The following is a 13,622-nucleotide window of genomic DNA, read 5'->3' on the forward strand; positions in this document are numbered from 1 at the left end:
AAAAAAGGTTTGATTATCTAATCTCGGGGTTATTTATTCATATTAACCTCATATCAGTTGTTCAATATAGATCCAGCTCATGAGCCTTTAGTATGTCTAATGATGGAATAAAAAAGAGAGAATGAGAAACCACATCTCCTCTCAGCCATCCTATGATCTTTGTATCTTTGTAGATTTCAGAGCGTGTTTACATGAAACATTTACATTCACATGCATTTTATCTGCAGCTCTTACTGCTGGCCCTTTCATTCCTCTTCTGATGAGAACCATCTGTTCTAACCCCTCTGACTCTCATTCTCTCTCTTCCATGACTGCAAAAGGAGAATGGAGTGTGTATGTGTGCTGTGATGTGTACAGATCTTTTACTGCCTCGCTTGAATAATGTATTTAAAACACAGACTCAGTATATGCACTGAAAGAATATGATATGCAGATAGAAAAACTCTGAAAACAAATATATTATGTAGTCTATTGTTGCAACTGACAGTAATGCACATGAATGCTGGGCATTCAGTGATGGATGACATGCTATTTTACGAGAGCATGTCTTTTCCACTGTGAATGTTAAAACTTCTTTCTGCTGCTCATTGACATCAAATCCACCAACTACCAATATTTACAACTGCGTGACTGAACTTGCCCAGTCTACAGTATGTGCGGTTCATACAATTACACACTTCTAGATCTAAATGACCCCATATAGATCTGCATTTCTGTCAAAATGCGATATGAAATCAATATTTCCGTGTTTTATTGCAATAGTTCATGACATTTTTATTATGTTAATGCATAAGTATCTCAAGATGTGAACTGAAGATCATTGATCTTTAATGTGGCTGCCTACCAAAATTTTCCAGAGAACTTTGAATGATCTGTTGCTGGATGCATCTCTGGAAACAGGCGGGAGAACTTTGATGTTTCGGTGCCTCCATGAAATAAAGACCAAGCATTCAAGATGTGTGATTAAAATGTTGCTACTTCAATTGTTTATCTAATTACATTTCTTCATAACTGCAATTAAAGTTGATCTTGAAAACATTCATGCTTTAGACTTCACAATCTGTATAACTCTTCTTTGTTCTTTTTGTTGAGGACTCCACAAAGTTCAGAGCTGCTTAGCCTTCAAATGTCAAAGCTGAAATATGCTTTTCCTAATTTAAAAATGTTTATGTTAGAGGCACTGTATGACTCCACCTATAAATGAGATATACAGGTGCATCTCAATAAATTAGAATGTCGTGGAAAAGTTCATTTATTTCAGTAATTCAACTCAAATTGTGAAACTCGTGTATTAAATAAATTCAATGCACACAGACTGAAGTAGTTTAAGTCTTTGGTTCTTTTAATTGTGATGATTTTGCTCACATTTAACAAAAACCCACCAATTCACTATCTCAACAAATTAGAATACATCATAAGACCAATAAAAAAAAACATTTTTAGTGAATTGTTGGCCTTCTGGAAAGTATGTTCATTTACTGTATATGTACTCAGTACTTGGTAGGGGCTCCTTTTGCTTTAATTACTGCCTCAATTCGGCGTGGCATGGAGGTGATCAGTTTGTGGCACAACTGAGGTGGTATGGAAGCCCAGGTTTCTTTGACAGTGGCCTTCAGCTCATCTACATTTTTTGGTCTCTTGTTTCTCATTTTCCTCTTGACAATACCCCATAGATTCTCTGGGGGGTTCAGGTCTGGTGAGTTTGCTGGCCAGTCAAGCACACCAACACCATGGTCATTTAACCAACTTTTGGTGCTTTTGGCAGTGTGGGCAGGTGCCAAATCCTGCTGGAAAATGAAATCAGCATCTTTAAAAAGCTGGTCAGCAGAAGGAAGCATGAAGTGCTCCAAAATTTCTTGGTAAACGGGTGCAGTGACTTTGGTTTTCAAAAAACACAATGGACCAACACCAGCAAATGACATTGCACCCCAAATCATCACAGACTGTGGAAACTTAACACTGGACTTCAAGCAACTTGGGCTATGAGCTTCTCCACCCTTCCTCCAGACTCTAGGACCTTGGTTTCCAAATGAAATACAAAACTTGCTCTCATCTGAAAAGAGGACTTTGGACCACTGGGCAACAGTCCAGTTCTTCTTCTCCTTAGCCCAGGTAAGACGCCTCTGACATTGTCTGTGGTTCAGGAGTGGCTTAACAAGAGGAATACGACAACTGTAGCCAAATTCCTTGACACGTCTGTGTGTGGTGACTCTTGATGCCTTGACCCCAGCCTCTGTCCATTCCTTGTGAAGTTCACCCAAATTCTTGAATCGAATTTGCTTGACAATCCTCATAAGGCTGCGGTTCTCTCGGTTGGTTGTGCATCTTTTTCTTCCACATTTTTTCCTTCCACTCAACTTTCTGTTAACATGCTTGGATACAGCACTCTGTGAACAGCCAGCTTCTTTGGCAATGAATGTTTGTGGCTTACCCTCCTTGTGAAGGGTGTCAATGATTGTCTTCTGGACAACTGTCAGATCAGCAGTCTTCCCCATGATTGTGTAGCCTAGTGAACCAAACTGAGAGACCATTTTGAAGGCTCAGGAAACCTTTGCAGGTGTTTTGAGTTGATTAGCTGATTGGCATGTCACCATATTCTAATTTTTTGAGATAGTGAATTGGTGGGTTTTTGTTAAATGTGAGCCAAAATCATCACAATTAAAAGAACCAAAGACTTAAATTACTTCAGTCTGTGTGCACTGAATTTATTTAATACACGAGTTTCACAATTTGAGTTGAATTACTGAAATAAATGAACTTTTCCACGACATTCTAATTTATTGAGATGCACCTGTATATCCAGTTTTTATATATGCAGTATTTTCTTTGTGACTGATAGGTGAGCATACAGTATATTCAGTTCTTAAAGGAATTGTTCACCCAAAAATGAACATTTTCTCATAATTTACTCATCCTCATGCCATCCTAGGTATGTATGACTCTTTTTTAGAAGAAAGATTTAGCTCTGTAGGTCCATAAAATGCAAGCTCCAAAAAGCACATATAACCATCATAAAAATAATCCATATGATTCCAGTGGTCTAATTAATGTCTTCTGAAGCGAAACGCTAGGTGTGTGTAAGAAATAGGTCAATATTTAAAACTTTTTTCACTAAAAATGTTCGCTTCCAGCCAACTTGAAGTTTGTACATTCACAAGGCTGGAGTTCAAACTGCCTCTCCTGTGACGCAAGCGCGTAAGCCTCCTCTGCATATATATTCATATGTAGATCCCTTATTAGCAGCTGTTTCGGACCACAATACTGTTTCAAAAACAGTACTTACTTTCACTTACTTGCATTCAAGCAGCTCTCCTTGTTGATCGTTTCAAAGATGGCGCCGCAGTTGACATATTCAAACCAGCCGAATGATGCATCTGTACATGATTATCTGTGTTTTAAACAATACTGCGTGACCTTTTTTTTGTTGTTGTATTTCACGCGTCAGTTCTCATGTAAACTTGACAATGCCTCAACACTCGTTAATTTTTTAGTAAAAAAAGTTTTGACTATTAATCTATTTCTTACACACACCTAGCATTTAGCTTCAGAAGACATTAATTAATCCATTGAAGTCGTATGGATTACTTTTATGATGGCTATATGTGCTTTTTGGAGCTTTAAAAGTTGGCACTCATTCACTTGCATTTTATGGACCTACAGAGCTGAAATATTCTTCTAAAAATCTTTGTGTGTGTTCTGAAGATGAAAGAAAGTCATACACAGCTGGGATGGCATGAGGGTAAGTAAATAATGAGAGAATTTTCATTTTTGGGTGAATTATCCCTTTAAGTGCAGCTCGCCACATTCATCCACAGCTGGTAACTTAAACTAAAACTGGACATATGATATTAATATTGAGCTCAAACAAATGGATTGTATATAAATGTCTATGATTTTTTTTTATGAAAGTTATCAAAAGTCACAGGCTACAGAATATGCTTATATATGTAGTGTGATAATGATGATACAAACACAATACATCTGATATAAACACAAGTGATGTTTAGAGATCACAACAAATATGCACACTGCATCCACAAATGACCATCATCACCAGTTCTTTTACATGTTTTGTAAACGCACTGTAAACAAGCCAAAATAATAATAATAATAATGTTCTTGCTAAAATAATTAAATTAAAATTATGGTCTTCTCATTATTTGGAGAGAATGCATACAAATAATTCAGAAATATGCTTGTATTAATACAAACATTGGGATTTGTTGCATAAATATTCAATAAATATTGATTGTGTTGATATAAGAAGAATGAAAATCTGGTTGTAGAACAACAAGAGGGTGAATGCATGATGAGAGAAATTGCAGTTTGGGGTTTTACAGTGTAAACAGATTTTGAACTTTAGAACTTTAATAGAACAGCATTGTTGCTCTCTGCTGGTCAAAGTATCACACTGCAGGGTGCATGTGGGTTTTGAGGGGTCATCCAGAATTGATTTATTCTTCATCAGAAATTATGATTAAGGGCCAACAAAAATCTGAGTGGGTGTTATGAGATAATTTATTTCAGTAATACTGTGCGATTCATTTTAAATTGAAACATTTCCCTGTATTTATGCATTTATTAAGTTTTGTTCTTCTCCTTCCTTATCTGTGCTTGAGAATCCAGTTTCAAAATGATTATGCAAAATGCATAAACATGAATGGCCCACGACAAGCAGCAATCATTTAAACACAAAAAGATGCAAACACATACACAATATTCAAACCACAATTACAGATCCACACACAGAATAAAGCCAATTAATGGAACATTGTGGATAATAAACATATTTATGTCACAAGCACCAATCAATAAATTATTCAGCGTTAAAGGAACATGTATAATGAAGTTGGTGCATGTATTCGGGGCTATGTTTCACTTATGGTGCCGGGAAAAACAACAAATGCATCTAACTGACTAAGAAAACACAATGAACACATTAAGGATTCATAGCAATATACGTTTAGTTTAGAATTTGATCATACTGAATGATTCTAAAAGGTAACATAGATGTGAGAAATGTTGGTAAATGTGACACATTTGCTTTTCAAAACTGCTTTTCAAACTTAATCTTTCCTTAGAAGATTATAAACTGCCTATGAACAGTTTATATACAGAGCAGAGAGGAGGATAGAGAATACAGACAGTATGATTCGAGTGTGAAGACTGTTATCATATGAGATAAGATCATGGCTATAGTCCTTGCCGTGATGGTGTTTTCTTTGTGTTTCAAGAGCACTCACTGAATCTAGAAAACAGCAGATATATATTTAAGTGCTTTGTCGTATCTGGCTGATATTCAGTTTTAAAAAAAAGATGAGACATTAAAGGAATAGTTCACACAAAATGAAAGTTCTGTCATAATTTACTTACCTTAATGTTGTTCCAAACCCGTATAACTTTCTTTCTTTTATGGAACACAAAAGGTGATGTTTTAATAAATATTGTGGTCTATCTTTTCAGTTCAATGGCAGTATATAGTGCCTCACTTTCAAGCTTAGGGGCCATTTACACGACAACATTTTCAACTGAAAATGGAAAACTTTTTATGCGTTTTGGCTGTTTGTTTACACGACAATGTCATTTTGGGGCCTGGAAATGCAAACATTTAAAAACGGGTTTCAAAGTGCACGTTTTTGAAAATGAGGCCGTTATCGTCTCCGTGTAAACATACAAAAACGCGAATTTATGAAAACGATGATGTCATGCGCATGCGTATTACGCGTTCAGTCTATAGTTTAGAGTACTTCAAAACAAAGAGCGAGACATTCAAAACTACAATGGTGGACTACAGGACTGTGTTTGTGCTACTCAAGACTTGTAGTAATAAAGCAACCTCATCGTCCGTCCAGACAAAATTGCTCGATGCTTTCGCAAATCTTCATTGTTTGCATTCACCGCTCTGTGGACGAATGCTTATGTGCGCAGGCGCGTAGTGTTTCTTTACAAAGTGACATCAACAAACTACTTGCCTGGCATGCATAATACAGCGTGTTTAGTTGTTTTCGCGGATCCGTGTGAACGTGTCAAAAACGCAAAGGAAAAACGTTTCCGTTATTAGTACATCATTGTTGTGTAAACGTACCCTTAGAAAATGACCCAAATGTATAAAAGTAAATCATATTATTTTGCATCATATGCCAAGTTTTCTGAAGCCACACAATAAGTTTTGGTGAGAAAAAATCTGAAATTTAAATAATTTTTCAGTGAAAAATGTGTGAACACATTTGCCACTGTGAACTGTGGAACAACATGACAGTGAGTAAATTATGACAATTTTTTTAATTTTGGGTGAACTATCCCTTTAAGAGTGAATCATATTTGCACTCAGAGAATGTAAATAATTATTAAAATTAGACCTATTAATATCAACAAGAATAATAATAGTGTTAGACTCCCATATGTGTACTTAGTCGGCAGAGAGCATCTCCTACAATGTCCAGCTCATGTCTCAGCTCCTCAACCACATCGTTGATGCTGGGCATGTCTTTTAGCACACATATACTCTGTGTGTACGGGTTATAACGCAGTGAGAATGGACGCTGGATTGTCTTTGCAAACTCACTGTGAAGAATAAAATATAAGAAAATTGCATGCAATAGTTATACATAATAATAAGGAAAGGGGTCAGAAATTATGAAGGTTCACATACAGTATATACGGTATATATATAAACAAAAATTACCGCATTCTGACTTTGGCTTCCTCAAAGCTCTCAGAAACAAAGTACACTTCTTGAAAGGTGGTGATAAGACACTCCTGTTTACAGGTGATTTTGGGCTCAAAGGGAAGGATTTTAGCAGTGCCTGAGAGAGAGTGCTTCAAACCAAAACACAATGGCTAAGAGAGTTTGTGTGAAGTGCAAATACAAGATTGACTGAGGTGAAAAATTAAATGTGTTATCAGTGAAACTGGTTTCAAATGCTTGAAATATGTAAAAAACAAAACATTGATTTGTACTGATGTGAATGGTAAGCAAACTTTATTAGATGATAATTAAATTCAAACCTAATCTATGACTATACGTGTATCTGGTCTACCTTAAGTTCGCTGATGGATGAGAGAAGCCCAGCACCATATGCTCTGAGATTTCCCTCCTGCTTGCACAGACCAAACTCCACCGTAAAGAAATAGCACTAGAATAGCAAATACACCAACATACTGTAACAACCAAGACCTCATCAGGACAAAATTAGCTTAAAAGAACATTTAAGAACATTTCCAATTGAAAGAAGTAGCCAAAATGTAACACCAAAAATGGTCTGACAATTTCTCATTGTTTTACCTCAATTTTAATGCAAAAAAAATGATTAAGGCTTGGTCTGCTGTATCTATTTTTCATCAGAATTTTGTATATTAATACATACTGTTGCCAGTTTCTGTACAGCATCATCAGATGCCCCAAGAGAAGCCAGTCCTAATTCCTGAGAGAACTGTGCAAAACTGGGTTCAGCCAACAGAGGAACATGACCCAGCAACTCATGACAGGTGTCCCTGAAAAGCACAGATATGAAGATATCTTCAAAATTGAATCAAATTTTTAATTATCTTAATTGGAAGTGCAGAATGAAGACACATCTGCTTTGTACTCACGGCTCTGGAGTGTAGAGAGGATCTGAGCTGTGACGCACATATTGTGTACAGTGAAACACTCTGTAGGCCAGTCCAGCCAGAAAATCTCTTGGTGACAGGTACCCAGCAACAGGGCGAATGGTAAAGCCACTTCGTTCTACTCACATACAGATGTTAACACTTAAAGGGATAGTTCTTACAAGGAAAATTCTGTCATCATTTATTCACTTTCATGTTGTACCAAACCTGTATGACTTTCTTCCATGGAACATAAAAAGGTTAGCCTCAGGCACCATTCTAACCCTAACCCTCACCATGGAATACATAGACTATCATTTAATTGCCAACAAAAGCCTTCATCAGCCAACTAACAAAGGACAATGCATCTATGTGAACTTCTGCAGTTAATTAAGGATGGACTTCAAAGACATTATCATTCATCTTACATTTTGTACAAAATCTTTTTGTTTAAACATTGGCCACTACAAACACTTATTTAGTTTACTAATTTTAAACCATGACTTGCAATACACACAAAAAACTAATATTGGCATTATATTCATGCTGTTTAGCCAGAGGGGAAAACAGCCTTTCCTTGCCACAGTCGCCTTCGGCTTGCTCATTGGGGTTCTAAATACAATTATTATTTACTTGTTTACTTAATTATTTATTTTTATACACAATTTACAATCATATTTTTATCAAACTGCACAATGATGACTCTAAGACTTCATAGATATTACAGTTTCATTTTCTGTTAAAGCATGATTTTCTGTAAAGCTACTTTGAAATGATGTGTGTTGAAAAATGACTTGACCATTCACTTGCATTGCATCTTTTTTTTCATACAATGAAAGTGAATGGTAACTGAGGCTAACATTCTGCCTGACATCTTCTTTTGTTTTCTTTTTGGATTTGGAACAACATAAGGGTGAGTAAATTATGAGAAAATGTTCTCTCTTTTTTTGGTGAACTATCCCCTTAAAGTAAAATTATTCTTACTGCCCTCTTCTGGTATAATGGAACATCCATTTCTCCTCAATTCCCCATATGTCAAAGGTTCAAAATGTACAACTTTTCCCCCTAGCTTACGCTCATAAACTACTAAATGTGCTCAGTTTCACCTCTCAGGAAGTTGGACACATCTTCCAGCTGTGGTATGTTGTCCTCTCTGTAGCCGCAGTGTTGGGTGAGCAGTGGCAAGTTGCGAAGGTACTCTCTACATGCATGTGTAGGGTATAGTTTATTCAACTCCCGAAACACTATTCCCCATGTCTTCACCTCTTCATCTGTAAATTCCACACGTGGTATGGGATCTCCACTGCAGAGCAGGAGAGAGACAGAGACACAGGGAAAGAGAATGTAGTGCCACTACTATTAAAAGTGTCAGGTACCAAGAGAACACCATGGATAAAAAGATGCAGCTATTCTTAAAGACTTATCGTTAAAACGTACTGTTTGTAACTCATGGCAAGATCAGCAAAATATTTCCTTCTTTTTCGGTAAACATTGTCCTTGAATCCCTGAAAAAAAAAAAAAAAGAAGAAAAGAAAAGAAAAGAAAAGGTGTAAGCTGATTTGTTCCTTAGAGTTGGAATGGTTTTAATTCTGTACATATAGTCGCAGAATTTTGCAACTCAAATATTAAAGAGTGTGATGTGATCAGGCAAACAGAGCATAAAAACTACTATACAGCCTACTACTATCAATAATAAGGGAATGTCTGTAGCCTTATACCAACCGGATGATCAGCATCCAAATCTGAACCGTACATCAGAACACGACTGGCACTCTTATCCAGATCTGAAACTTTCTTGGGGAACCAAGGCACCTCGGAAAGATCTGAAGAATTAACGAATGTTCACAGTGTTACACATGCAAATTTCTGTGGAGTAATTTGTTTTGTGTCATTTACATTAAATAAATTATACTCTGTGTTAGTATAGCAGATGTATCTAACAAAGGACTTGTATAGATAGTACCATTTGCAGAAGTGCAGAACGTATCAGGTGAGTCCATGGCTATAATGCTTGTTTGTTTGCGCAGCAGCTGAACGATTTCTTTCAGAGTTTCTTGATCACTGTCACAATCAACCAATACTTCCAGCTCTGAGTTGCGCCGCTGGGACTTGCGTGACTCAATATGTAAAAGGTTTACCTGGTTGTCCTGTTTATAAACATGAATGTAAATGAGACTGCATCATGTCAGTTAGGCCAGTTTTTATCACAATTTTGTTTACATAATATTAATACAAATTATACAATATATTAATTTGTATTTTGTACATGTATTTGGATAAGTAGTTGGTTTATAATGTGTGATAACTTCATGTTGTTACACTGCAATGACATGGAGTGAGTATGAGCTTACATTCATACAATAGACTATTAGGTTATCACTAACATTGCTCTTCTATAAGAAAACTTGACATTGCATGATGAGGTCTGACATTAAACAGTGTAAATATCAATGTTTATTTCACTGGAATTACTAAACATCTTCCTCTAATTATTTGACCACTCACACCCTTTTTGAAGGGTTGCTTGTTATGTATATCATTGGCCAGACTGAAGCTAAAAATAGCCAAGTATGAAGATGAAATGGTTACTGATAAGAAACAGATAAATTAATTGATAAATTAAGATAATTTAATTGAGAGAAAATAATGTGTGTGTCAATCACTTGAAACTGGAATCATAAAAGAAAGGGAAACCCTACCTGAAATAGTTTCAAAGCCTTCACAAGACCTCCAACTTCATTCTTCAGAGAGAAGACAATTGCAGCATGTTCCCTCTTGGAGGAAATTATCTTGTCTTTGTTCTCATCCGTTTTGTTCAAAGAAGTTTTGTTCATCTTAAAAAATAATTACATCAAGGTTATAAAACCTTCAGAGGTCTATTATATTCATCATTGGGATTCACTCAGGCATCTCTTAACATTAGCATAACAATCTGTCTACTATAGAGCAGCTGTTCAATATTGTGTGTGTGTGTGAACTTATTTTTGTTTTTGACATGATTTTCAGATAGGAAATCCTTATTCACATGCAAATTACATGTAAATATCATTATCAATGGGTTGGGTAGGATGCATAAAGCTGTCTGTGAGTTAAATGTGTGATAGAGATAAGGTCATTTCTATACATGCATCATGTTTTTCCAGGCACGCCTAGTCCAGCTTTATGTGGTGAACAGCAAATTTAGAGCCATATGCAAGGTTCAGGCAAGGCTTCAGCAAATGCAAGACCCAATGCACCTTTTTAGTTTTTATGATAACACGTAATAATAATTTTCGGTAACACTTTCTACGAAGCCCATATATGTAATGCAATGTAAAAGCATTATAATGTATTCATAATGTTTCATTATGACTTATAAAATGCTATAACTTCTCACAATAAATTGTAACTACAGTTATAATGCATAGTTTACTCACATAATACAACCTATTTATACTTTAAAGAATTCATTATAATACAGTCAATGTCCAAATGTATCAGCAGAAGTTGTAATGTACTAATGTGTAAAGGCTATCAAAGCAATGTTGTCTTATAATCAGCCATAATATAAACTAGTAACACACAATACAAGTCAAGTTTATAATGGAAGTTAAATAAAAATGCTTAAAATACAGAGGAACACAACAGAGTTTAATTTAAATGGAACATAGGCCACAGGCCTAATGAAAATATATAATAAAACAAAAAAATATATCATAAATCAAGAGCAGTACTGACACTTCTATTTTACAAACTTGATGTTATGTCTTTTAACCACTAAAAATATCTTATGTTCATAAGAAGACATTGCTTTTGTCACTTTCCTTAAGCATACCTAATGTACTGTATATACAGTATATATATATATGCATTATATTTTTAAACATGGGCTTCATAGAAAGTGTTAATTTCATTTATACATCATTAACAAACATTAGATTTAGACATAAATGTGTATGAAAATATAAGAATCAAAGTTTTTAAAAAAGTCTCTCTCTTTTTTTTTTTTTTTTTGACAATCTTGGAAGTTAAACACCTTTTTTGTGTAATTTTACAATTAATTTATTGCTTTTTTTTTTCCAGCAAAATGTTATAATGTATGTACAAGTGAAAATAATAACTTGAAGGCTTACAGTGACTTGTCAATGCAAGGAACAAGCTACTACATTCTGACATCACTGAGCACTATTCTGTTAATATTCAAATCAAAACATGTTTAAAGCATTTTTAATAAATATAAAAATAAATATAAAATATTTTACCTCATTGTTGAGTTTCTTCTCTTCGTAAAACTTATTGATAGAGTCAAAAGACCTTCCTCGACGTGGTCCATCAAGCTTGTTAGAAAGCATGGCTGGAAAGAAGTCTTTTTATAGTAGAATCTGGGAAGGTGCGTATCTCAGGTAGAGCCTGATGTCAGTCTGCTAATGTTGTTTTCTCTCTGGATTTATAAAGAGATCAGGCTGAGGCGGGGGAGGAGCGCTCAGCTCTGGAAAATCCAAACTGACTCCACAAATATTTTCAACTGTTAAGTAGTTGAAATATTAGACTCCTTTGGATTATTAGAAGATTAGAACTGTTACAAATTAAAAATTGTCTTCTCATTATTATTATTATTACTATTATCATTAATAGAAACAGCATAGGCTACAGCTTAATTTGTTTTTATATTCATAATTATTGAACCATTTTAATTACGCTTTTTGGGTAACCATTCCCTCAGAAATGTATATTGAGATGGTTTTTTTTATAAATTAACTTTCATTTATCTATGCCAGTCGTGTGAGCACTCAGACTATTACTACATCTTTTCATCTGAATATCACATTTTAAAAATAGGATACCAAATTTTTACAAGATGCCAAACATGCATTGCATGGATTTAGCATATTTTCCTTCCCGTAGCTACTGCTTGTTGCCATCCTTGCAGGTATGTGGGATAATGAATGAAGGAATTCCACTCTGTCAGTATTTTTGATCTAAAAAAAGAAGAGAATAAAATTAAAAACAAAATTGAAAAATAAAACAGCTTTTTATGCATTGGTGTGTGTCAGTCTGTGTATTTCTCTTATTCCCTTCTGATCTGTTTCAGCACTATTGCCAAATGAACATGCCCCAGCAATCGTTCCAATAAAAGAGTCATAAAAATCCTCCAGTTGAGTCCTAGACCTTGGCATTTAAACACACCCAATCTTTCATTTGGTTCATATTGTAGACCTCCATTTATTTATTTACTCTTTCCAAGGTTGGGCTAGGATCTGCAAGCTTTATTTCCACACCTCTGTGGAAAGACCTGTAGTGAAAGTGATGTGGATAACTGTCTAATAACACATGGCAGTAGGCCTCAATTAACTGGTGATGACTGATTCGGAATGTGCTTGTCACTGGTTTCTGTTATCTCCAAACCAAAGGCCCAATCCACATAGATTCCAGGCGGGGGGTGATTCCAACGTTTTTCCAAAGATTTTTTCCACCAAGAGAAAGGTGGAAAATAATAAAAGTGTGTCAGTGAGCACAGGTCGGATTAATAATGATGTGGAAGTTATGAGCAATGGCTGTTTACAAGCTCTCATCAGCATTAATTAGCTTAAAATGCTACATAATTAGATGCTGCTGTATGTCCTTTTCTAAACAGCATGACTAATCTTTTATTCAGACTTTCTCACACTACTTCTGTTCTTTATTGGCCCATTTTCTGTGTCTCCAACTGCTTGATCATTGATCTGAAAGACCTCCATAGCCCTCCTCAGAGGGACAGACAGTCCTTTGTATAGCAGCCCATAAGCACACATCTCATTAGGCCTCATGAAGTAAGAGATTCGCCATCTACTGAAAGGCTAATTTATACCATTTCTAACAGCAAGCTGAAATTTTTAGCATTATTTAATACAAATTTAGAATCATTTCCAAATCAGTTTCCCATATCATTCAAATGTTAAAAACCAGGACATCAACAAACTGTTAAGTAACTTATGATATGTCACAGAACATCTCATTCATATACAGTTGTGCTCAAAAGTTTGCATACCCTAGCAGAAATTTTGGCATTGATT

General features: G+C 35.4%; 1 protein-coding gene across 1 annotated transcript; it reads right to left on the minus strand.

The window, feature by feature from the left end:
- Positions 1-4,569: 4,569 nt before the first annotated feature.
- On the minus strand, positions 4,570-11,938 carry LOC127443973 (tryptophan 5-hydroxylase 1-like). Its single transcript, XM_051703065.1, has 11 exons — positions 11,832-11,938; positions 10,290-10,424; positions 9,554-9,737; positions 9,313-9,413; positions 9,028-9,095; positions 8,697-8,893; positions 7,594-7,729; positions 7,368-7,494; positions 7,041-7,136; positions 6,686-6,819; positions 4,570-6,564 (listed from the first exon to the last, which is right to left on the minus strand). The coding sequence occupies exons 1-11, from the start codon at positions 11,919-11,921 to the stop codon at positions 6,390-6,392; spliced, it is 1,443 nt and encodes a 480-aa protein (XP_051559025.1). The 5' UTR covers positions 11,922-11,938; the 3' UTR covers positions 4,570-6,389.
- Between the last annotated feature and the right edge of the window lie 1,684 nt (positions 11,939-13,622).

Source organism: Myxocyprinus asiaticus, chromosome 1 (assembly GCF_019703515.2).
Source record: "Myxocyprinus asiaticus isolate MX2 ecotype Aquarium Trade chromosome 1, UBuf_Myxa_2, whole genome shotgun sequence".
Lineage (NCBI taxonomy): Eukaryota > Metazoa > Chordata > Actinopteri > Cypriniformes > Catostomidae > Myxocyprinus > Myxocyprinus asiaticus.